A 24,215-nucleotide genomic window follows, 5' to 3' on the forward strand; every position below is an offset into this window, starting at 1 on the left:
AAGCTAAATGAGCAGTAACGAGATGTAACAACGTTAGTAATCAATATTTACATAGCTCAGTGGATTTATAATGTTTCTAGTAAACATAAAATATAATACTCTCACGAATCGGATTAAATCTATATCGCATTGTTCTAAGCTAACTAGCGTTTATGTAAACATGCCTATTTAGATTAATGTGGACTTGCTTTGTGTGATTATTGTACTAGTATAATTAAACGTTGTACATTCAGAAATAGGGGAAAGTATTGTAGCGTGTTTGCAAGGACCATGATTGATGAGTAAAAACTAAGATGAATGGATATTTTTGTAAATACACTACACTGTAAATTTAAAATAAATATGTTTTGGAAACACGATTAACATAGATGAGACATTAAAAAATGCCAAATTTTCAATAATCAATGTACACTGTGTTAAAGAGAAATATTAAAAAAAAATACCAAAATGTATTAACATGGAGTTTTATCCCATTTGTGTATGTGTTGTATGCGTTTTGTGCACAAACTTATGACCATTCGTTCCTGTGAGTCCATTCTTACTGGATGTAAAATTTTACCATTTACCTTTGGCTGTATTTATAAGCCTATGCTGGCCTGTAAGATTTCATATGTCTTATTCGTTGCTTGATTCTTTTGAAGTGTACATACATCTAATTGCATATACTTGAGCGAGTGTAGCTGGGTTTACAACGGCTACTCTTCGTTTCTTCCATTCCTACTGTTATCCCGCTTATAAAATTGTCTCCTCCCTGTCCGACTACTGCAAGTCGTTCATTCTGATACGCTTTCACTTGATATACTATTGCTCGTGTTCACTATTGTTCCCTGGTTTGTGCGAGGGCGCGTCGCTGCGGTTCAATGGTGTTTGAGCTGTCATCAAAAGGACGTGAGTGAACGTTCATTGGACATAGCAAGCCAATGGCACACGGACACCATATGAGGTGCTTTCTTTAATTAATTTTGTCAGCTCATATGTTTTTTGTTCGGCTACACCCGTTCCCGTTTATTTGCTGTTGGTGCTTTTTACACCTCGTGCGACTGCTCGGCCAGGTAAGTTGCAGAGGACTTTGGGGTATTTTTTCGACCGCTGTCGGTTCACGGCTGCCCAAACACGTCGGCTTGATAATCTCAATGTGATTGTGGTCGGTCGGTCCCACCCCCTCACTTGGAATAGTTTGCGTGCGGCACGGGACGGGAGATCAGCACAGAGTGTTCGATGTACGCGCACGGTCACAGTCAAAAACGCAAGCAGTGAGCGATAGTGTTGCGTTGCGCGAGGATGCGGAAGTATCGTGCTGCTGGTGTGCTCATTTTTGGATGATCACCAGCTTTGCTAGGGAAGCGCAGTTTTGGTGATTATTTTTTTGGTCTCTATTCTAAGGAGGAAGATGAAGCTGTTCACGATAGTGTTATGGGTGGAGCTGTGCGTGTTGTATGTGGTGTTTGCTGTAAGTGTCACCGGACAGCGGGTCACCGGGCTTGGTAGTCAAATTCTGAATTCATCTATTTTCGAACGATTCCTTCAACAAGCGAGAAGATGAGGAACACAACCGGATCAATTACGACATCTACGTGACGCCAATCATGGTGAGCACTATCGCTGACAACCGGTTTCGTGCAAAAAACCCACTTATAGCGTGGCTTTCGACTGTGCTGAGCTACAAACCTCCGAGCTTCGGCGTGGAGACAGCGATCAGTTCAACAATGAAGCCTCCACCACGTGACTGCTCACAGTGTTGTATGTATACGAGGTGTATGCTCTTGGGTCATGTGATTAAGGTTCCTACCTACTTTCTCTATCTTACAGCTTGTGGTCGAAGCAAGACAAGCTCAAGAATTGTTGGCGGGGACGCGGCCGATGTGAAAGAATATCCTTGGATAGTGATGCTGCTGTATCGGGGTGCTTTCTATTGTGGCGGTTCGTTGATCAATGATCGGTACATAGTGACAGCGGCACATTGTGTGCTTAGCTTCACGCCCCAGCAGCTGTTGGCGAAATTGTACGATGTAGAGCACGGGGAAATGGTTACTCGTGCGATCGTTAAACTGTACGGTCACGAGCGATTTAGCCTGGATACGTTCAACAATGACATCGCGTTGGTCAAACTGCAGCAGCCGGTAGAGGCAGGCGGTAGCTTTATTCCAATATGTCTTCCCGTTGCTGGCAGAAGCTTTGCGGGTCAAAATGGAACTGTTATCGGTTGGGGAAAGCTAGCGAATGGGAGTTTGTCGCAAGGATTGCAGAAAGCGATAGTGCCAATAATTTCCAACATGCAGTGTCGAAAGTCAAGTTACCGTGCTTCACGCATCACGGACAACATGCTCTGCGCAGGATATACTGAAGGAGGTAGAGATGCCTGTCAGGTACGTCGTTGCAATCTACTAGTAATCCACCACAGTGTAATAATATTATGATTCTTTATCCTTTCAGGGTGATAGTGGAGGTCCGTTAAATGTTGGCGATAGTAATTTCCGCGAGCTTGTCGGCATAGTGTCATGGGGAGAGGGATGCGCTCGGCCCAACTATCCCGGAGTCTACACACGAGTGACACGTTACTTGAACTGGATTAAGTCCAACACCAGAGATGCGTGCGTCTGTGAGCATTCCATAGCGTAATTCTACACGAGCGTCATTGAGAGCAGATAACAATAAAACAAAATTACCAAACGTAACTAAGTAGTAAATGTGCACTATGCATGATTGAACTAATTAGGTAAACCGGCGGAATTCGGAGGAAAGAGGCATTGAACAAACGACATGGTATGAAAAGCGCAGGGATGATGACAATTTGCATGTTTTTTACCCAATCCCATAAATCATACGGCGCACCGTCGGGTATGGAAATCTTTTGCACAATGTATGTGAGCCACATGAAAATGAGGTACAGTTAAATGAACATTAAATTTGAACGATCGTTCATTTGCGCTGTGTAGAGGCTTTGTGGAGCTATTTTCCATTTAACTATTGTCTTATAGTTGAGTGCCGATTGGTATGTGAGTACACAGTCTATTGTAAAATATAATGGTAATAATTGTTAGAAACAGAAACAGAAACTGTTTCAATTAACTTTATTTCAAATTGAGATCGAATCAAGTTATTATTTTTTATAAATATCGATTACAACATTTTTAGCTACAACAGTTATTCAGTAAGAAAAGCAAAACAACAGTTTTTCAACTTTACGGTCCAACTCAGTAGCATGTCAAATCTGAGCAAATGAAACTTTCACTCAAGGTGGTTCTTACTTTTTTCAATGTTTTCTTAAGAAAGTGAAGCCCGTGTGGTACACGCTACCTTCTCTCTCAGCACAGCACATTATCATTTTTGCATATATTTCAAACTATCGCACGGCTTTATGTGATCGATTATCACCGTTTGCTTAATGATTTTCCCATTTCCATGCGGATGTGCTAATTGATAGTTCGAGTGTAAATATATGGAAGCAAGCATGGTTGTGACGCCACGATAGAAAATTTGAAATATGATCCCTTTTTTCTAATTTTATTCCGAAGCCAAACGCCCGAAGTCGTCCACGTAGCGTTCGCGTTTGAATAAAGTCATAAAAATGCATCATGCTGTAGTAAAAACAGTAAACAACTCACGACAGTGTGAGAAGAAAGCTATGAAGCGTGCGACAAGGCAGGCGACTACATTATGCTGAAAGATGGGAGAGAAAGTACTGAAGACGAAACCTGACCAACGGTACTTGCAGACGTTGATCGCTACTGGGATGTGCGAGGACTTTTAGTTCAAGTTCAAATTCGTCGCGCTGATGGCGTTTCGTTCGGTGTGGTGTCTAGCCTTATCGTGTTTTGTGCTGGAAGGCGTAGTTTTTCGCACGATGGCCAACGAAAGCAATAGTACAGTGCAGTATTGGGACCTGACTAGCGAGAACCTTACTATTCCGGGACGCTTTGCTTGGAATGATAGTTTAATGATTGATCCAAATGGTTTTATAGGAAAGGCACCGTTGCTTAACAGTGGCGTATGGACATGGATCACGACCGTGTTTGGAATGCCTATCTTTAGTGTATTTGCGTACAGGGCAGCCCCTCGTAATTGTGCACCTTGCTGTGAGTAGTAACACATAGGTGCTCGCAACCATGTGCGTTAAAAAGTTACACAAGGAAATTGTAAAACCTGATTATAATCCTCAATGTTTCACAGCATGTGGGACAAATGCAAATAATTCAAAAATTGTCGGTGGTCACGAAGCTGAGATCGGACGTTACCCGTGGATGGTGGCACTGTACTACAACAACCGGTTTATTTGCGGAGGATCCTTGATCAACGATCGGTACGTCCTGACGGCAGCGCACTGTGTGTTTGGTAGCGATCGGTCGCGTTTCAGCGTGAAATTTTTGATGCACGACCGCACAGTTCCCAAGGAGGATTCATTCGAGCGTAAGGTGTCCTACATAATGACGAACTGGTTCTTGAACGTGCTCGTCTTCATTACGAACGACGTAGCTCTTTTGAAACTGAGCGAACCAGTACCACTGGGCGAAACAATTATCCCGGTGTGCTTACCACCGGAAGGCAACACATACGCTGGACAGGAGGTCAGACCGCAAACTTTCTCTCCCAGCAGCCCTGAGCAATGCGATTAACCTAGCTCTCGTATCCTCGTTTCGTTCCCAGGGAATCGTGACCGGCTGGGGTAAGTTGGGTGACGGTACGTTTCCCATGAAACTGCAGGAAGTACACGTGCCGATACTGTCGAACGAGCAGTGTCAAAACCAGACGCAGTACTTCCGGTTCCAGATCAACGATCGTATGATGTGTGCTGGGATTCCCGAGGGTGGTAAGGACTCCTGCCAAGGTGACAGTGGAGGACCGATGCACGTGTTCGATACCGAAGCAAATCGATTCGTGATTGCGGGCGTCGTATCGTGGGGCTTCGGATGTGCCCAACCACGGTTTCCGGGCATATACGCCCGAGTGAACCGTTTCATTTCGTGGATTAACTTCAATACTCGAGATGCGTGTACGTGCAAGTAAAGCGATGCTTTGTTCTGGACACACGCCGTTTAAACAACGTACCTGAAATGGAAACAAGCAGCAATTCGAAGAGGGTCGAAAGAAAAGGTTTGTGGAAGTACAGTGCGGCTTGCTGTAACGCCGAGCAACGTGTCCATTAGCCGTGCCACTTGACCGGTGAATGCCTTGTGTTTGAGATTGTTCAAATAAAGCTTTTACTTGCACTTGATCGTGATCACGGTGATGATGTATCTTGGTCGAAAGGTGAAAGCTCTTGATGGAGGACTTTTTGTCACCTTCGTACGAGGTTCTGGTGAGTAATTTTGTCGGTTGAAATCCAATGAACATTGCACAAGGTGTTAAAAAATGCCAAGCTGTTAAAGTTCAGCGCACCCGCATTCTACAGCAACAGCAAGAGTTACGATCGTATGTGCGGCATCCATTTTATCTCTGTGTTATTTTTGGGAGAAAGAAACACTCTAGCCCAGTGACTCATTCTGTGAAGGTAATGTTACCTACGTTTTCTTTAGTCGAGATATAGCAGTTCAACGTTCAAATGATCTTGAACTTGTCGTTCGGCGAAGTTACCTTTGCGTCACTTATCTTGCATCCGGTGCTATTGAATACTTGCTGATCGATGATTGTTTGACAAAACAATTTGAACTTCTTTGTAAGTAGTAAATTGAAAATAAAACTGAAGAGAACTGTGTATTGTACCGTATTGAAACTAGAAAACGGTTGAATAACTGTGTCTAAAAATCGTTTTAAAATATGTAAGAGGCACCGATTTGAAGTAACAGTAAACCCCATTAACAAACGTTTGTAATTTCACTATCATTTACTGAGCCTAGTAGTTATCTTTTAAAACGGTATTTGATGAAACACTTCACAAATTATGTTAATTACTCATTACATTCAACTTGCTCTACTGATCTAGTTCTATTGGCCTACTGCCCATTAAAGAATGAGTGTGTCGCGTGAGGAACGGTTGGCCACGAATCTGTGGGCTGTATCATTAGCGCTCGGAAGTTTGGCTCCACAATGGCTCCACTGTCCTCGCTACCACCGTGCTTTGTCAAGGACCATTCACCCTCAGGTTGCGGGATCGCTGTCGGAAGGAATGAATCAGCCCACTCGCGACCATTAACATTCAAATATCATGATGTACACGCTATCATGCCTTGAACTTCGCGTACGATCGCACCCACAATGTTGTCCTCTACCACTACAGAGGTGTGCGGTAGAAGGCTGGGTGCAATATGGATGCGTTTTCAAGGTTTTTGTCCCCCTAAACCAGTTGAATGTCACCATCATCTGCATTTCCTAATGCGCGAAATGCGCGTGATCACCAGAAAGGTGAGCAGTTCGTTGAGCAGCGGGGTTCGTTGTTCAAGTTCAGGTTAAAAAGTAGTCACGCGGGTGTATCGGCGGCGAGGGCTCAACATGAGGGCTAATGATGCCTTTTACGGGTAACATTCCTGTATCACGCAAGTGTATGGTTGTATGATGAAATGAAAGAAAGTTATTGTATGCAACAACAAATAAGTGTGGACTGATGAGGAATTGCTTTAGAAAATATGATAGCGCTGAGATACCTTACTGATTCGGATAATACTATCGCACATAATCAAAAAAGCTCAAACCAACATGGTCTGTATGATCCGATCGTAAAAGAGGGCAAAATTGAAATGGCTTATTATTGTGGTAGCTTGAAATATACGACCCTGAAATTAAAAAAAATATTTCCTTAACATTTTATAGGTTCAAGGCTGTGGCTGTACGTTGCGACACCGAAGCGAAGGTTACGTAGCACTACAATGTATTACGTTTCCAGCTGCACTTGCTCCAAGGTAGAAGTACAGTATGAGCGTTTCAGGTTGTCTCATTCCACTTGTGTAAGTTTTGTTCCTGTAGGCAATGAAGGGCAGGCTGGAAAATTAACGAAAGCGATTGATCGAGTTTGGTCAAAGTCAAGCTTTCGGCTTCCAGATAGGTCAGGGTCACGAGTTGACATGGTCGTCGATAATTTCCAATTTTAAAACTATGGAACACATTGTGTAACAAACCAACCGAGACAACGATTACGAAATTTTTTAAAATTGGTGCTTAGAAACATTGAACAAAACCAACGTAGTTCAGGTGACAAAGTTAAAGGTTACAGCAAATGAATGAATAAACTGTATTTTTTAATGTTTTATTGTGGAGGGCATGCAATTTATTGATAATCTAGATGTAGATTTGTTCTTATGATAATAACTGTGTATAGTGTATTCTACATTATGTACATTATGTATAATACAAATGTTTGGTTATAGTCAATTGCTGGTCCATAGGTAATTAGTTTAAAAATGTGGTTTTCAAAATGCTAAATTCCTTGAAGTGTGCTCAAGGATCTGAAATGCGCCCTTCGAGAAAAACGATCACCAGATCTGATAAATAAACTAATTGATCATGACGGTAGGTTATATATAAATAGTGGGGAAAAAAGACAAAAAGTATCAGCCCTTCAAAACCGAGCAACGATGCAGCAATGCACAAGTGCAACGTGATTTGCATGCTCGAAGGGTTATTGCTTCTGTACCTCTATTGGCTTCTCCACATCAACAGAAAAAAAATCTGTATGCAAGTTAGCGCTGCCTTGAGAGCAAGTGAGCAAGAGAAGAAAGGGTAGACAGAGACAGAAAATGAAAGAAAGAGAGAGAGTTAGAAAGAGAAAGAGAGAGAAGGAGAGATATAGAGTGAGAGAGAGAGAGAGCGAGAGAGACAGACAGAGAAAGACGAAAAGTTGTTTTGTATCGAAGAAGAGATGACGGAAAATAAACAAACAAACGAAGCCATAAACGCTAAACCGCTGGGCATGGCGGGGGCTATGGTGGTTTACAGTCAAATTGTTGAACTATTGTCGTTACTACTACATCGAAAAGAAAGATGTCCAATACCTACATTGCTCTCACTGTTACACCTCCCTCCCTGGCGAGTCACTCCCACCCTTATCGATCACTGACACTGGCCTTCTCCCTCGCACGTGGGTTCCAGCGCGCACATGATGCGGTCTTATCGACGATGTAAGCGACGCAAGCACGAACTACCACGAGTAAGGAAGCCATCGGTCCGATGTGTGTTAGTAGAACCAAGGGCACGCACTCTCACTTTCCGCTCGCACTATGAGGTAATTGTCCACCGTAATCATCCCGGGGCGGTCTCGGAGAGATGTGGTGGTTATGTCGCGAGCATCACGACACGCTGACACAGAGACAGGTGTACTGGCAAAAATGGGCGCTTTGGATGTGTGTGTAAGCAGACGGCACTGCATAGTTCGCATACCCGCAGACGCAGTACAAGCGCATCCGCACCCTTATCGCATGCGGCCTCTACTACTCTTGTTACAGAAGAAGACGGCAACGCGAGCACGAGATCAGAGAAGCCGCACGGAAGGGAACAACTGCAGGAACGCACCCGTCGCAAAACAAAGAGGGCGCACACCACACATTGACACGGGTTCGATCACTCGAGTCGAAGCGCGCCAAGGTAGTCGACAACGTCCCGCGCGCGTCGTCATTGTCTGTTGAGCCTTCTGAATCCGATTCGAAAAGTGTGTATATAAAAGCTACGCCGACTACCACTGTCAGTCACAGAACATTGCGTAAAGGGGCACAAGAAGCTTCACAGCGCAAAAGGCTCCATCATAGTTGTAAACCATAAAAGCAGAACACACTGTAAGTTCCGGTACGGATTCGCCGCTCCATTCTATAGATCCGTTCAGCGTCTGATCGGCCGTACAAGTCTTTCCTGAAGTGTGTGTTTTTCGGTGCAGTGTCGTGGCCATTTCTAACCTAACCATGATAATGAATCGTTCCTCATCCGTTCACTTGATGGCAATCTGGGTTCTGATGCTGACAACCCTAGCTGTCCCATTGCTAGCAGCTCCCGTTTACAACTCCAGCGAATCCTGTGATTGTGGTGAGTTGCAGTCGTGTGGTGGGATAGGCGGTGCATAATCGCGTGTGAATGAAAGTGAAAGGTTAAGTCGAAATTTGGAAACACCTTGCGCATCTGCTAGGGTAGAAATGTGCATTCAGGCGAGATGCAGGACACTGAAACGCAGAAGTGCATCGTTTCCCTGATCATTCATGCATCGGAGACGCGTTGCATAACAAATCATTCCAGTGGAGCGTGATTTTGCAAATAAAAAGTGCATGTGACTGTACGTATGGACATGGTCCGTAGCCAAGCGACATCTCAAACTACGCCGCGTACACAGATTTCACTTTCGTTGGTGAATAATATGGAGAAGTTCCATTGAATTGATACTGTTCGTACACGACGCTATGTGCAGAAGTGTGGTGTGAAAAATCTGGTGTGTGAATGGGTGGCTTTTTCCAGGCACGATGGGCGTGTTTCGACTGTGTAACTGTGAAACCCCGAGAGACGAGCGAATGAGGCCAGCAGCAAATTAGGTTAAGCGTACGCATAAACGGAACATCAATGATACCGGCTATACATAACGAATGCAGTGGCATCAGGACGGTTGCATTTGTGTTTCAATTGTTAGGTTGAATTTTAGTGCCAGCTATAGACATCGCGTAACCTTAATCATCAAGAAAATAATTCAACTCAAAATGTGTCCAAGGGGTGTCATTAAAGTAAAGCTTCGACCTGTAACAAGGATCCTGTAGAGCGCCTGCAGGACTGCATAGTGCAATATGTGAAAATTATAGACAAATGCTTTATCGGTCAGGACAACACACAACACAACAAAATGTTGCGGTGGTCTTGTTAAATCTAAATTACAATTAAGCTACGTTTAGGGGGAGTGTAAAAAATGATTTGAAGAAATACTAAACACTCCAGTTTGGTGTAAGGTGTTAAAATTTGAATGTGTTTATTTTCCAGTTTGTGGAGTTGGAGGACGCACCAATCGCATTGTCGGAGGCTCAGAAACCGCTGCACACCAATTCCCCTGGTTGGCTGGCCTTTTCCGCCAGGGCAAACTATACTGCGGAGCATCGGTCGTTTCGCGCAATTTTCTGGTCACGGCAGCACACTGTGTAAACTCGTTCGAAGCGAGTGAGATTAGGGTTAGTGTTGAATCAAAAAACAGCTGAAAGATATTTCACTCTTTTTGTTCACTCAATTCCATTACCCTTCGTATAGGTTTATCTCGGAGGGCATAATATTGCCAAGGATTACACCGAGCTTCGGAGAGTGAAACGAATCATCGACCATGAGGATTTCGATATCTTCACGTTCAATAATGATATTGCTCTCCTGGAGCTAGATAAACCACTGCGCTATGGACCCACCATTCAGCCTGCTTGCCTTCCGGACGGAAGTAAATAAGTTTTGCTTTGGCTTTTCGGCCAGGTGGCTCGATCGAGAACTATAACGTTATGTGCATTTTGCAGGTGTAATGGACTTTACTGGAACAATCGGAGTGGTTGCTGGATGGGGAAGGGTGGAGGAGAAGCGTGCTCCATCCAAGACGCTGCGATCCGTTGAAGTTCCCATCTGGTCACAGGAGCAATGCCTTGACGCTGGGTATGGCAGTAAGAAGATCTCTGCCAACATGATGTGCGCCGGGTACCACGATGGACAGAAAGATGCTTGCCAGGGTGATAGTGGTGGTCCGATGCATAAGATGGGACTGTTTGGCAGCATGGAAGTGATTGGAGTCGTTTCGTGGGGTCGGGGATGCGCCCGTCCAAATTTGCCAGGTATCTACACGCGCATCGTCAATTACTTGCCTTGGATTCACGAGAAGCTTGCCAACGAATGTCTCTGCCCGCCTAAGGATGTTGCTCGAAGGATTTGATGTGACTGTGAAGTTACACGACCTAGAGACACAGAAGTGTGCTGTTGATAATTTATTCGTTTTCTAGTCACAACATACCATAGGATGTAGAGGCTGACGATTCGGCTGTAACTATTAGCATGTAAGATATGACTACATTCGCGTACTGTTATGAAACGTTTTACATGCGGCAGAAAATAAATAAAACCAGAAACACATATGACTTTCCATGTTCCATGAATGAGTCATCAGTTCAGTAGACTGGTTTGATTTCAGCTGGGTATTAATAGGAAAATGTGATGTTCGCTGATGTAAGTATACGACGGCACAGACTGCTGCAATCGATCATATTTCATTTCCGAACGACGGTGACCAAATGCAGACCTGAAGGTAGAAAGCTAGTAAGTGATCGAACGTCTCCCTCCAAACATACGAAGCTTCCATTGATTAGGAGAGAAATGGAAAGTGAATCTCCCTCGGAGCTTTCTGACGGACCAGTTCTCTTGAACCTATCTCTGCTTTTACCTGTCTCTCTCTATCTTGTACTGATGCATGGAACACATGGGTTATCGTCTCTTGCTTTAGTTGCTTCTCCAATGTTGTGTAGTTTACAGGGTTTGCCATGCTTCTTAATGAATGGGTGTCTTGATGCTGCTCTTCTTTTTAATAATTATATTATGATTTTAAATGCTGTAATGTTTAGTTACAAACATTTTACAAATTTTTTTTAGATATTACTTTTAAAGACAACATATTATATTTCAACAATCATTTCTCGTTGTCGGTTCGATAATCCTTCACCCCATTCGTAGGATTCATTATTCTGCTATCAGTCAACCTATGGGTTCGGCAAAATTTGCAACCAATAGAGCCAAATTCTACAAAAGTGTTCGTAGAGTTATGTATGTTTGAAAGTTCTGCGTTTCGCGGGCCGTACTTTGTCGATTGTTGACTTCTCCAATCAGACTCAGACAGCCAAGCTCATTAGAGGTTCAGTTCAACAAGGCAAACCTTGTTTTGATCGAATATGGTTATTCCGATTAAAAAGAAAAAAAAATTAAGCTGCTTTGGAGAGGAAGAAGAAGAAGGAGAAGAAGAAGAAGGATAATAAGGGGAACATATATTATCACTCTCTTTATGTAACAGCACTTTTATGTACCTAACACACATTTATTTGAACGATCGTGCCGGTTCAGTAGCCCTGCAAGATGCTTTTCTACTCTCGCGCAATGCTTTCGAGCAGGGTGCCCTCTCGCGATGTCCATATGATGATGGTGAAAAATGAAAGTAGTTTCTTTCGTCTGTGATCCTTCGCCATTGTAGCGAAGGAAGTCATACAGTCAAGGCCACACTACTGCTGCTGCACATCGCACGAGATCTTGATGGTTATATTTTATATTCGATTTAGTTTCAATGTAGTTCAGTGCATAGAAGTGAGTGCGACGAATGTTGGCAACTGAAATATGCATGGTAGTTGAATAATGTTAGAAAATTGATCAGTTAGGATGGGCTAGCCAATCGATCGGATTGAATGAGTCAGTTGCAGTTGCATAGCATTGCTTAAGTGAAAATCAAACCGAGCCCTGTCTTTCGATCGGATTATGTGCAATTTAGTTAAACATTCGTCACGTTCCGTGAAACTTCGGTGGGGTGAATGTGTTGAATTGTGGACAATATAAGCGTAACCAATCAGCTTGCAGTGCGCAGACATTTACATAACCTTTTTGGGCGATCGGTGGTAGGTGACGAATTTCCTCGCTAGTTCCATGAAGCGCTTTTTTGCGTACCGCAAGCAACACTAGCAGTGCTTGTACAACCGGTTGTGAAATTGTAATTTCATTGATCACTAATCCGTAACTGTCTTTCCAAACATTGGAGATATTGAGTAGGGTTGGAAATAATCGATCTTCAGTTCTGCAAGTGCAGCAATTTCCTCGTGAATTTGATTGATACAAGCTGATTCGACTGTTTCGAGGGAGGCAGTTTGAAGGTAACGTGAGTGTTCGGGTCGTGTGTGTCCGGGTTCGATTCATTTCTCTTTCAACCACTCGCCTGATTGTGCGCATTTACACCAAAAGCGATAGTTTGTGATACTAATTTACGGTGTTTTTAGAGCACCAGATCGATTCGGAAAAAAGTGTTGACTGAGTATTTAAACAAGGTGACTTTAGATATATGGTCTCTCAAAAAACTCTTAAAACAAGCTTAACTATTGCCTTACATTAGTGCATTTGTAATGTGAGTGTACTTATCAGTGAGCACGAAATCTCGCGAATACTATAAGTTTGGTTTGAACTGGTTCGATCGCGTCAGTGTGCCTCGAACAGAAAGCGGTCACATAAACTTTCTTTATAATTTTCATAAACATTGACCGATACTGTGTTGGAGTGAGATTTGAGGCCATGGAAAGGAGGCGCTGTGGATGTAGGTTTTTGCTGTGGTTTGACCAAACTCGAAACATATGTGAGTGGAAAAGTGTGTCACGACAACAAGATCATTTCAATTTGCGAATCGTTTGAACATGTGTGTATTCATGATGGTGGATATAATAATTTGAGTGAATTAATGATTACTTTTCATATAAAAATGTGAAAAGCTCCAAGACTATAAGAAAAACATAAAGAAACATGAACCGATTATACCTCTACCATTAACGCAATATTGCTCAATTGATTTGTTGACGTGTGGAGGTAGTTTATTTGGAGCTTTACTTCCTTTTGTAAAGTGTAGAAAATATTTAAAATATTTTACATTGAATTTGATTTACTGTTTTGTTTAGAAATTAATGGTCGGAACCGTGTGAGATTGTTTTAATAACCTGTTATGCGTTTTTAATTAGACCGCCGAAGCTTTCTACGTTCACACATGTCCACGCAATCACTGCTGACACCAGATAAGCGAGAAAGCCTTTCACTGCAATGCACTTTTCAAGCGGATATGCCCATTTAGCATAAGAAACGTCTGGCGTTAATATAAACAGGCTGCCTAGGGCACTGTATGCGCCACTGTCAGGGTTAAATACAAGTTCGTATCATTGCTCTTTTCCGTTGCCGCCGGTGGGATATACTGGCCGATTCGAACAGTACATCCTGTGGCACTGCTAGTGGGTACCGCTATTCCCAACAGGTTGGATTTGAATAATGCAGCTGGAAAGCGCTCCGATCGGCTCCACTTATCTAATGAAGCTTATCAAAAACAGAGTCACGAAGTAGGCAAAGCAAAGTGCCAGCGAAGAAATCGTGGCCCTAAAATATGTGCTATCCAGCATGGCTAGGAGCGTTAGATCCGGCCTGTCACTCGAGTCCTCCTATTCACACGTTAGCAAGACGCAAAGGGTCCCCAATTAGAGATATCACTCTTTGGTGTTCCTTTCGTTATATCATAAGCGGCTGTTAAAGGGAGTGAAGCTTGTCTATAGGCCCCTGATGTGCTATTCCTGGTAAACTGTTGTTTTTTTCACTCTCGTTTTTCTACAAAAAGTTAGTTGTAAGCTGCTACTGTACACTGATTCGTGTATCTTAGGGAGAAAACATTGCGGCAAGCACCGGTGTAGTGCGAATGTGAAGATAGCGAAGACGATCGAGCAAAACAGTGAACGGTTGGATGAAAGTGAAAAAGAAGAAACCAAACGTTTATCCGTCCATCATATGCAGCAAATGCTAGGAGCTTAGGTGGCTGGTGTCGCTGAGCCGGACCGTGTGCGGTTCATCCGTCGTGTTGCAGTGTGGTGAAGGCGGATGCGGACCAAACTGATGTTAAATAATGTTCCCCGAGCTAACGTCGTGCCTTGCCGAGAGCAGAAGAAAGTGAAATGAGATTATGAATCGTGTAAACATGGACCAGGGCAATAACGCGCAAGTGAAACGTTGAGTGAAAGATAAAGAAGTAAAAAAAACACACTCATTCAGTTTGCAAAGGCGCAGATTACTACTGCTGGTGAACTGTTCGCAGGTGTTGTTGAATAAAAATACACGCATGTTTTAGACGAACGGTGCTCCGAGAAAACATTAAAGAGGAGTAAACAGCGTGTGAACTGAAGTGGAACGTGATTTTATTCTCTCAACAATGTACACCAAAATGATTGCTCCTGTGAGAAGCAGATTCCTCGTTGGATCTATAGTAACTGCATTAGTTCTTGTTGGATATGTAGCCGAAGCAAAGGGAAGCACACACTGGAATGATACGGAAATTATTAGCCGGCAAGGAAGGTTTCTGTTTGATACATTGTTTGGACTAAATACGGCTGCTTTTTCACTTGACGATGATGACGACCTGACCAACAATCAGGTGAAGAGCTGTGATTGTGGTAAGTGTCGTCGAAACTGTTTCCAATCAGGTCTATAAAAAGACAATCTTTTGTGAAATCTCGACAATATCAACATCATTTATATTATAATTACTTCGACAATATTAACACAAAATTTATATTCTAATTACCTAATACATCCAATCCAACATTTATCAAAGCTGACCTTTTGGAATACTCTTTATCGTTTCGTTAATCGTTCAGCCAAAAAGTAATGAATAATTAGGGTTATATCAAAGCTTAATGTAAAGCTGTTGTTGTTATTGTTCAATTAGGTTTTATAGTAAATATGTTTTTTTTAATGCGTACTTTGATGATTCGGCGTTACTAACTGAAGAGTTAGTTAGAACTTGACCGGACAGGTACATACTTGATCGATATTGACCGGACAGGTACAGGCGTTACTTGTACATTTTGAACAACGGAATAAAAGCTTGGTTAAATTAATTTGCTGAAATGTTTATGAACGTCTAGTTTTTGTATTTTATTTCATTTATATAATATTTTTGGATATTTATCATAAACACGCACACCTGATTTGAGTGAACCTTAATTTAAATATCAAATATGTTCGGTTTAAATTCGTTTCTTTCTCGTGCTTTGCGGATTGCATATCTGTCAGGCTGATACAATTGACAGCATGTACTAAATTTCAAAGCAACTGACATGCTAAACTTCTCTTTTTTCAGAATGTGGAGCAGCTAATCAAGAAATTCGAATTGTAGGAGGTCGGCCCACTGGAGTGAATCAATATCCTTGGCTGGCACGCCTAGTTTACGACGGTCAGTTTCATTGTGGAGCATCACTTCTCACAAAAGATTACGTTTTAACTGCGGCACATTGTGTTCGAAGGTGGGTATATCTGTTCATGGTGCTGCTTGTATGTGACTGTTAGACAACTTTGATATTCGGATTTTCGTTCCAGACTCAAGCGCAACAAGATCCGTGTAATTCTGGGTGATTACGATCAATTCGTAGCTTCTGAGACTCCTGCAATAATGCGGGCTGTCACCGCCATCATCAGGCACCGAAGCTTCGATCAAAACTCCTACAATCACGATATTGCGCTACTGAAGCTGCGCAAGCCTGTGGAGTTCACCAAAACCATACGTCCGGTTTGTTTACCCAAGGAACGCAGTGAGCCGGCTGGTCAGTTGGGCACGGTTGTGGGCTGGGGACGGACTTCGGAAGGTGGCACACTTCCAGCGTTGGTCCAACACGTGGATGTACCGATCTTGACACTCGACCAGTGTCGAAGCATGAAATATCGTGCATCTCGTATAACGTCGAATATGGTTAGTATGAACGAAGGTTTGCCAATCCGCAAAATAAGAGTAATGCAAAATTTGTTAATATCTTTTCGTATGGTTCTGGTTACAGTTATGCGCCGGTAAAGGCAAACAGGACTCATGCCAAGGTGACTCCGGTGGGCCACTGCTAGTACGAAATGGTGATAAGCACGAAATTGTTGGGATTGTGTCATGGGGCGTTGGATGCGGCCGAGCCGGCTACCCTGGAGTGTACACCCGTGTGGCGCGTTACTTGCCCTGGCTGCGTGCAAATCTGGACGATACTTGTCTCTGCTCGAAGTGATATTAGAAGAGAAAGATAAACAATGTAAATAAAGCGCGAATACTACTATTCAACTGACAATGCCACCGACAACAGACGTTGAAATCAAGTGTACCGAATGGGGCTATTACTTCCCAGCGTTGGAACAGATGTAAACAAATGAGAAGAAAGATTGTCCCATTTTCTTCTCCGCATTGCATGCAGAGGGTGATAATTTGATCGATTTACCAAGCGACACAGAATGTTAGCACAAATTGGGACAAGTGCGTGGTTCCAACAATTTTCCTGCGTGAACTGTTTTATGTTCGTGCGAAACAAAGCAACGTAAACATAGCAAAAAGGCACCTGACACTGATGTCGGCATACTGAGTGACGGAAAAACAAAGCAACGATTAAATGAAATGAGAGCATAAACTGTGTGGCACTGAGAGAGATCCACTGGGTCGGTATGAAAGGTATGAAAGAAATTTTCTCACGAATCGCATGCAGAAACTTGCGAGGAATGTTTTACACGTACAGCGCAGTGAAACATGGAGGAGGATCCGAAACGATCGCATCAGGCTAATTATCGCACATAAACCATCGTAATTGAATCATTGTTGCTGAGAATGGATTGGAGAGAATCAACTAGAGTGTATTTTGCCTGAAAACTTTCTTTAAGATTTATAGATATTAGAACAGTTACTGGTATTTATCACAGAAGATGAAACTGTATCCAGTAGCATATGCAGAGCTGCTTGTACCGGTGATATTGGTTAAATTGGTTTATGATATAATTTTCAATCTTTAAAAAAAGCACTCAACAAAGGCCATGAAAGCACGTACAGAGATATGCGTTCCCGGATACAACATGGGACCATTGTAAACGTTTGGTTATTTGAATCTTAATAAAGTGCGCATGTAACTTGATTGATCTGAATTGACCACAAAAACGCGGAGTAATAAATTAAATGTTAAAAGCTATCATCACGATAACTGTACCATAGTATCAGTCTATTTGGTCTTCTCTATACATATACAGAGGAGCGCCGTTTATGCGGGTACCTTTTATCCGGTTGTCCGTTTATCCGTGCTGTTAAAAAATGGCACTTCAATACATTGATGAAATTGCGTGCTGGGAGGATATTTGAAAAAACGGTTACCAAAACATTTTGTCATAACAAAATACGCTATAATTCATGGCACATTTCAAATATTCTCATCGGAAAACATGAAGTTTATTGCTAGGTTTTACCAAAATATAATATTAATTTCAAAAACAAACCAGGATTTTGTGATAAAATACTTTGACTCATTATTCGTATTATTCGACTATCCGTGCGAGGTCGAGTCCCGAAGAACTCGGATAATCGGCGCTCTACTATAGTACCAAAGCAGCAATAGTATCGTATCATTATTAGAGTATTTTTGTTAAAACTAGAGGGCCGATCTGGTGGTACAGTCGTCAACTCGTACGACTTAACAACATGCCCGTCATGGGTTTCAAGCCCTGAATAGACCGTGCCCTCATACGTAGGATTGACTATCCTGCTATGGTAACAATAAGTTACTGAAAGCCAAGCTCACTTCACTAGTGGGTACAAGGCAGACCTTGAACGACAACGGTTGTTGTGCCAATGAAGAAGAAGAAGTTAAAACTAGAACATAAAATATATATATATATATATATATATATATATATATATATATATATATATATATATATATATATATATATATATATATATATATATATATATATATATATATATATATATATATATATATATATATATATATATATATATTTAGTTCTTGCTGCATCATGACGAACCAGATGGGAACTTAATGTTGCATTTACTGACAGATCACAAATTATCTTTTACTTTATGCTTTAAACTACTTCCTCTGCACTTATATGACAATTTCATCATTTGTATGTGATTGTTGTTACTTTATTAAATTGTATTTTATTGTTATTATATTAAATATTATTGCTTTAATTTTTATAATTTGTTTACATAATAACTGTCTAAGTTAAATGAGTAAAATTTGTATATTTTTCATATATTTTATTGCATGTCCTCCCTTCTATGCCATGAGGGGATGAGCTTTCACTCGACACTCCAACGGTTGGTCAAAGATCAAATTGTCTTATAAGGTCTTGAGATATCGTTCTCAAGATAGAACGTCAGTCCCGAGAAGGAGAGAAAGAAAGAGAGAGCGAGAGAGAAAGAGAGAGAGAGAGAGAGAGAGAGAGAGAGAGAGAGAGAGGAGAAGAAGAGACGCGTTGTGCATTTGTTTACCTTTGCCTGTGCGTTGTCTGGTGAGTAAGTATGGCAAGATCAGGTTACTTGTGTCTTTCTACTCTTCTGTAGATGTGTTCGCTCCTTGCTTCGTTCTCCCAAAGGTTGTAAAGACGAACGAGATGCTGAATGTGTTGTAGGATCATCCAAAGCCCCCGCTATTACTGCCCCGTCCGCTCGCGATTTCCGCCCACCTTGGAGGGACCGCGAAGAAGCTCAAAAAGAAGCGAACAAGTGTCGGAGAAAGCCGACCCGATGCGTCGTGGAAGCATATCCCAAAAGCACAACCCGAACGCTGATCATTTCAGTCAGTGACCGCGGGCAAAGCAGACGTTGCTTGCAGAGAGTTTGGCGTTTCCCGGTTATGTTCGCTTCCTCAGCAGCGACTTACCAGCACCGTTTTCATAAACGATCGTCACCCGTGAGTGCTCGGGAGAGTAAACGCAACGGAGTTGCTGTTTGAATAATTACAACAGAAGTCATACATTAGTGAACTTCAGTGCAGGTGATCTAAGATCTCGCTTTTGTGTGTGAGTCGATGTAAAAATATCCAACGCAAAACAATTAGCCAACAAGTGGGGAATGCATTAGTGCGGGTGAAAATGTGCAACTTTAGCGTATCGGTGGTAAATTCGGTTCGTCTGCAGAGCTAATCTGCGCGCTAATGCTGTAGTGTTGGCGAAGCTTTGTGGAAGCCGGAACAAAAGAAACCCAACAAAAGTTTAAGTGAACTTCTGCCGGCAGTGGAAAGAATTGACGTGAGAACAAGCGTGCGAAGAAAATTGTTAAAATTAGAACGAATAGCGAGCTGTGAGTTGCGGATAACGCTGAATACGAAGAGAATGGAAGTGAGCAATTTAGCACGGAGCATAATCAATTTGCGCATTAACATGATGCTGGAGGTTCCGCTGTTGATGCTGCTAATGGTGGGGCTCTTGACAGGTGATGCGTCCGGGAAGCTGCAAGCTCAGGGCAAATATGAGATGCTAGCGACGCCGAACAAGAATACGGACGAGCGGAGCATTGTCGACAATATGAAGATGATATTTGGTGGTGGCAGTAACCGTGCCCCAATCCATGATACACCCTCCAGTGCCTGTAGCTGCCGTAAGTAATGCAATTTGTAGGAATAACACGTGAAAATACAATTTTTATTCTTCGTGGGAACTATATACTCGAGTTACATTTGTCCTTCATTATAACGTTTTGAAGGAATTATTTTATATCAGACACTGTTCATCATAAAAAACGAAATTCTTTTCATAAATTACCGGAATATTATCACTCAAAGACAGTTAAAAACCTCGATACTATTTATTAGTTGAATGGCTACAGATATGAATTCAATTCATTTTATGTTAAGCATAAGTTTTGATTTTATGTTTCAAATCGACGACAATCATTTAATCATCTTTCAAATATGTAAGAAATACACTGGAAATAAAAATGTTGTTTAACATCAAAGGGTACACGGTGATAGCTTTGACATTATCTCAGCTCTCAGTAAAATGCAGCTTTGCATTTTGGAAGCGCTAATGAAATGTGCATACAACGTCTGGACCAGCACAAGACTGCTCACATTTATACAATGATGAAGTATCCACTTCCTTCCGATGATCTCAATATTGCGAATCCACTGCAGGTCCACCACCACAAGAAACAGGGTCGAAGCAGAAACGACTCATTCACGTATGCACCCATTAGCAACCGAAAACAAAGCAGTGTGTGGTGGCAGTAAATGTGACCATTGATATTTGCATTTTGTGTGGTTTCGGCTGTTTTGTTGTTGTTGCAAAATATTCCGTGTGTTTCCGATGAAAGGCTTACGGCGCTTATCCGAAAACAGAAACTTTAATCCTATGGACAGATTCAAATTTCCGGCACAGCGAAAAGGAAATAGAAGGTGTGAGGGTGAAAGTGTTTCCTTGGCCCCGACTTGGCGCCTGCCTTTGCATGGAACATCCTGCCAATGCGATGAAGATTAACTTTACGACTGGATCGCAGGGGGATTTTTTTGAGTTCGATGAACGTTTGGAATGTGTACGATACAGTGCCACTCAAAAATGGAAGTCTTTGGTGATTGGGCGTGCTTGACCGGTGTGGGAGGTGAAATAAGATTTTGGATCTCGTTTAAAGTGGATGACCGTTTTATTAGCTCACGGCAGAACGATGAACGAAAATCGCAGTTGAACCGCTGATGTTGAGTAGAGTTATTATTACTGGAGGAAATCTGTAATCTGTCCACAGCCTCAAACTGATGAAATTAAAATTTTGATTGATTCATGGTAGGAAATCATTTCACTCGCCATCTGGCGCTGCTGCCGCACCCCCAGCTAGAAAGGTTAATTCGAGCCGGCTTAACCATGGACGGGAAGTGGTCACGAATGAGGGTAAAAATTACCGTGTCCTCATGCTCACGTGTTCCCAATTCGAGGGTTTCCTGGGCCACCCATGGAACGACAACGCAGCATTGCACTCGCGTTTCGAAATATTGATAGAAAGCTGATCGATGATCGAATCGATTGGTTGCAGCCCATTCAGCAGCATCCTCCTAGTGTGTAAGTGTAACGGAAAGAAAAGGTTCGAAATACAAAAAAAGGAAACGACTCAACACATGACCTACCAACATACCCTACGGTGGTCTGAAGTGTTGATGGTGGACCACAGTTAGGTGGAGTGGCTGGATTGAAGGTTGCGTGTATTTTGTTTTGATGAAGAGTTTACCCTCCGTCGACTGCACAGCCGCGGTACGCGGTCGAAGGTTTGATACGATCTTGTAAGAAAATGTAACGAGCCAAGCGGGAACGAAGCAAGTGTTGGAATGCTCAAGTGAGCCATCCGCTGACAACCATCAAACCGGCTATGCCGCCACATATCGCGGCCTCGATCGACAACTGTTGCGGGGCTAGTCGATTAAATCGCGTTTCCCTGCATTTACGGTAACGGTTACGGTAATTCCTGGTCCAACGGTTCAAATCAGCGAGCTGGAGCGTTCTTTTTTACTGACGGTGGCGTGCCGATAGTGAATGATTGTGTGACACGCACGCCCGCCAGTGAATGCAATTATAGCAAACAGACGTGCTTGCAAGTGTTTGATGCACACTAACGCTTTTCCCATTTTCCCCTTTCCTTTGCGCTGTACAGGATGTGGCGAGCGGAATGATGCCTCGAGGATCGTTGGCGGCCAGGCGACCGGCGTGAACGAGTTTCCCTGGATGGCGCGATTAAGTTACTTCAATCGGTTCTACTGTGGCGGCATGCTCATCAACGACCGATACGTTCTTACGGCGGCGCACTGCGTTAAAGGGTAAGCGAGAAGGTGTCTCCACGCTGGCTGGTCACATCGCCATGGCCGCCTGTGCTTGCTGCAATTGATTGATGCGTGATCGTGTTGCCTTTCCTCGTTGCAGCTTCATGTGGTTCATGATCAAGGTAACGTTCGGTGAGCATAACCGGTGCGACGACTCTGTGCGCCCGGAAACACGCTTCGTGCTGAGAGCGATCGCGCAGAAGTTCAGCTTCTTAAACTTCGACAACGACATCGCACTGTTACGGCTGAACGACCGCGTGCCCATAACGGACTTCATTCGCCCGATCTGCCTGCCATCCGATCCAAGTAAGCTTGAATTGAATGTGGCACACACACACACACACACACACACACACACACACACACACATACCGTCGTTGTGCCATGAAGATACACGCAAAGTACGCTGATCTTGAAACATTGGCGAACCAAACTGGCTAATGGGAAGCGCAAATACGTTGCTCCCCAAATGTGACCTCCTTTTGGGCGGGCCTTCCTTGCCTTGCCCAGAGGCTTTCTTCTCGTCGTGCTTTCGTTCACTTTTATGTTTTTTTTTGTTTTTCTCTGTTTGCGATCTGATCGGGCAGGTAACGCGTACGTCGGCACAAATGGAACGGCCACCGGCTGGGGCACGCTGAAGGAGGACGGCAAACCGTCCTGCATCCTGCAGGAGGTGGAAGTGCCCGTCCTCTCGAACGAGGTGTGCAGTACACAAACCAACTACACGGCATCCATGATCACGGACAACATGCTGTGCGCCGGTTATCTGGGTGTGGGCGAGAAAGACTCGTGCCAAGGAGATTCCGGTGGTCCGCTGATCGCGGAACGAGAGGACAAACGCTACGAACTGATCGGGGTGGTGTCGTGGGGCAATGGTTGCGCCCGGCCCTACTATCCTGGCGTATACACGCGGGTGACACGCTACCTCGACTGGATACGCGAGAACTCCAAGGACGGATGTTTCTGCAGCGAGTGAGCCAAACCTGCCTGCACCAGGGATGCAAAGTCGGTCGTAACGGTGTGTCGTTCCGGGTGATGTGATGGAATCGAGCCGGTTGGCGAAAAGTGGTAGAAAATAAGATCAAGCTCTAGGAAGTATAACGCGATAATTAATCTATCTAGCATGTAGGACAGTCCGAACCACGGCGAACGGTGCTGAACAATGCATACTGCAGTCGACCGGTCGCCGTTTCTTTCCCTTCTGCCCTACAGCAAAGTCACCTACACACGGAGGCCGGCGGAGCGCCCTAGAGAAACCGTAACGTAACCCGCACTGCCATGGTTTCCTCGTTGGCCGATTTAGTTTCTCCACTGCGTCACTGAAGATACCGTTAAACTGGCCGTGGCCGGAATTTTAAAACGGTAGACATTAATAAACAATGTGAAGATAAGCGGCGAAAAAAAAGATGCCTGGAAAACGTTACAAAAAGCCTCATCCGCGACGGCGCGATGTACGTTCACCATATTCCGCTTTCGTTGATGTCGAAGCTTTGGCGCGTACAAGAAGCCATCACAGCTTTTTTGTGCATTCTAGTGCAAGAGTTCGCACCTAAGCGCTCATTTTCCCACCGCTGGCCATTCGAAAGTGGAGGACAAACTTATTTTATGAATAGTACCGGCGCTAGCTGAGCGATGATTGGTGGTAGTCGCTCTTGCGTAGATAGCGTGATACATTCATTCATCGGCACTTTCTTTAATTCGAATTAAATTAAGATTCGGCTCGCATTTCCATCCCTTATGTGAGTGGCTAATGTGTAACATGGGCAACAATATACTGTGAATATTCTGAAATTCTTTTCCTTAGCTGAGCTGAATTACTTCGCTCCGTTACACATTTTCTACTACTTCAGAATGACGTACATCACAAAGGTGGCTTCTGATGAATATATGCCGTTGCGATATTGATGGCACAATACGGTACGGTGTATTTTTAAAGTTAACTATAAATAAATTAATGTAATTGAAGGT

At 43.2% G+C, this 24,215-nt stretch overlaps 2 protein-coding genes across 2 annotated transcripts; both read left to right on the forward strand.

Moving 5' to 3' along the window:
- The first annotated feature begins 1,237 nt into the window (after positions 1–1,237).
- LOC121600390 (transmembrane protease serine 9-like) lies at positions 1,238–23,877 on the forward strand. Its single transcript, XM_041928937.1, has 18 exons — positions 1,238–1,450; positions 1,533–1,740; positions 1,810–2,366; positions 2,434–2,615; positions 3,934–4,076; positions 4,171–4,565; positions 4,645–4,990; positions 9,877–10,061; positions 10,138–10,315; positions 10,389–10,697; positions 14,808–15,080; positions 15,770–15,932; positions 16,006–16,375; positions 16,461–16,669; positions 19,602–20,044; positions 22,082–22,244; positions 22,348–22,553; positions 22,835–23,877. Exons 1-18 carry the CDS (start codon positions 1,391–1,393, stop codon positions 23,221–23,223), a joined length of 4,779 nt encoding a protein of 1,592 aa, XP_041784871.1. The 5' UTR covers positions 1,238–1,390; the 3' UTR covers positions 23,224–23,877.
- Positions 8,335–10,983, forward strand: LOC121603431 (trypsin 3A1-like). The gene is made up of 4 exons (XM_041932107.1): positions 8,335–8,943; positions 9,877–10,061; positions 10,138–10,315; positions 10,389–10,983. Exons 1-4 carry the CDS (start codon positions 8,823–8,825, stop codon positions 10,793–10,795), a joined length of 891 nt encoding a protein of 296 aa, XP_041788041.1. The 5' UTR covers positions 8,335–8,822; the 3' UTR covers positions 10,796–10,983.
- Positions 23,878–24,215: the final 338 nt, after the last annotated feature.

This window comes from Anopheles merus, chromosome 2R (assembly GCF_017562075.2).
Source record: "Anopheles merus strain MAF chromosome 2R, AmerM5.1, whole genome shotgun sequence".
NCBI classification, from domain to species: domain Eukaryota; kingdom Metazoa; phylum Arthropoda; class Insecta; order Diptera; family Culicidae; genus Anopheles; species Anopheles merus.

Bases quoted from the DNA above. Each gene is read 5' to 3' on its own strand.
- LOC121600390 (XM_041928937.1), top strand. From the start codon at position 1,391: ATGAAGCTGTTCACGATAGTGTTATGGGTGGAGCTGTGCGTGTTGTAT. The intron at 1,741-1,809 runs GTATGTATACGA...TCTATCTTACAG, and splicing joins ACGTGACTGCTCACAGTGTT to CTTGTGGTCGAAGCAAGACA. The intron at 22,554-22,834 runs GTAAGCTTGAAT...CTGATCGGGCAG, and splicing joins CTGCCTGCCATCCGATCCAA to GTAACGCGTACGTCGGCACA.
- LOC121603431 (XM_041932107.1), top strand. From the start codon at position 8,823: ATGATAATGAATCGTTCCTCATCCGTTCACTTGATGGCAATCTGGGTT. The intron at 8,944-9,876 runs GTGAGTTGCAGT...TTTATTTTCCAG, and splicing joins CAGCGAATCCTGTGATTGTG to TTTGTGGAGTTGGAGGACGC. The intron at 10,316-10,388 runs GTAAATAAGTTT...TGCATTTTGCAG, and splicing joins TGCTTGCCTTCCGGACGGAA to GTGTAATGGACTTTACTGGA.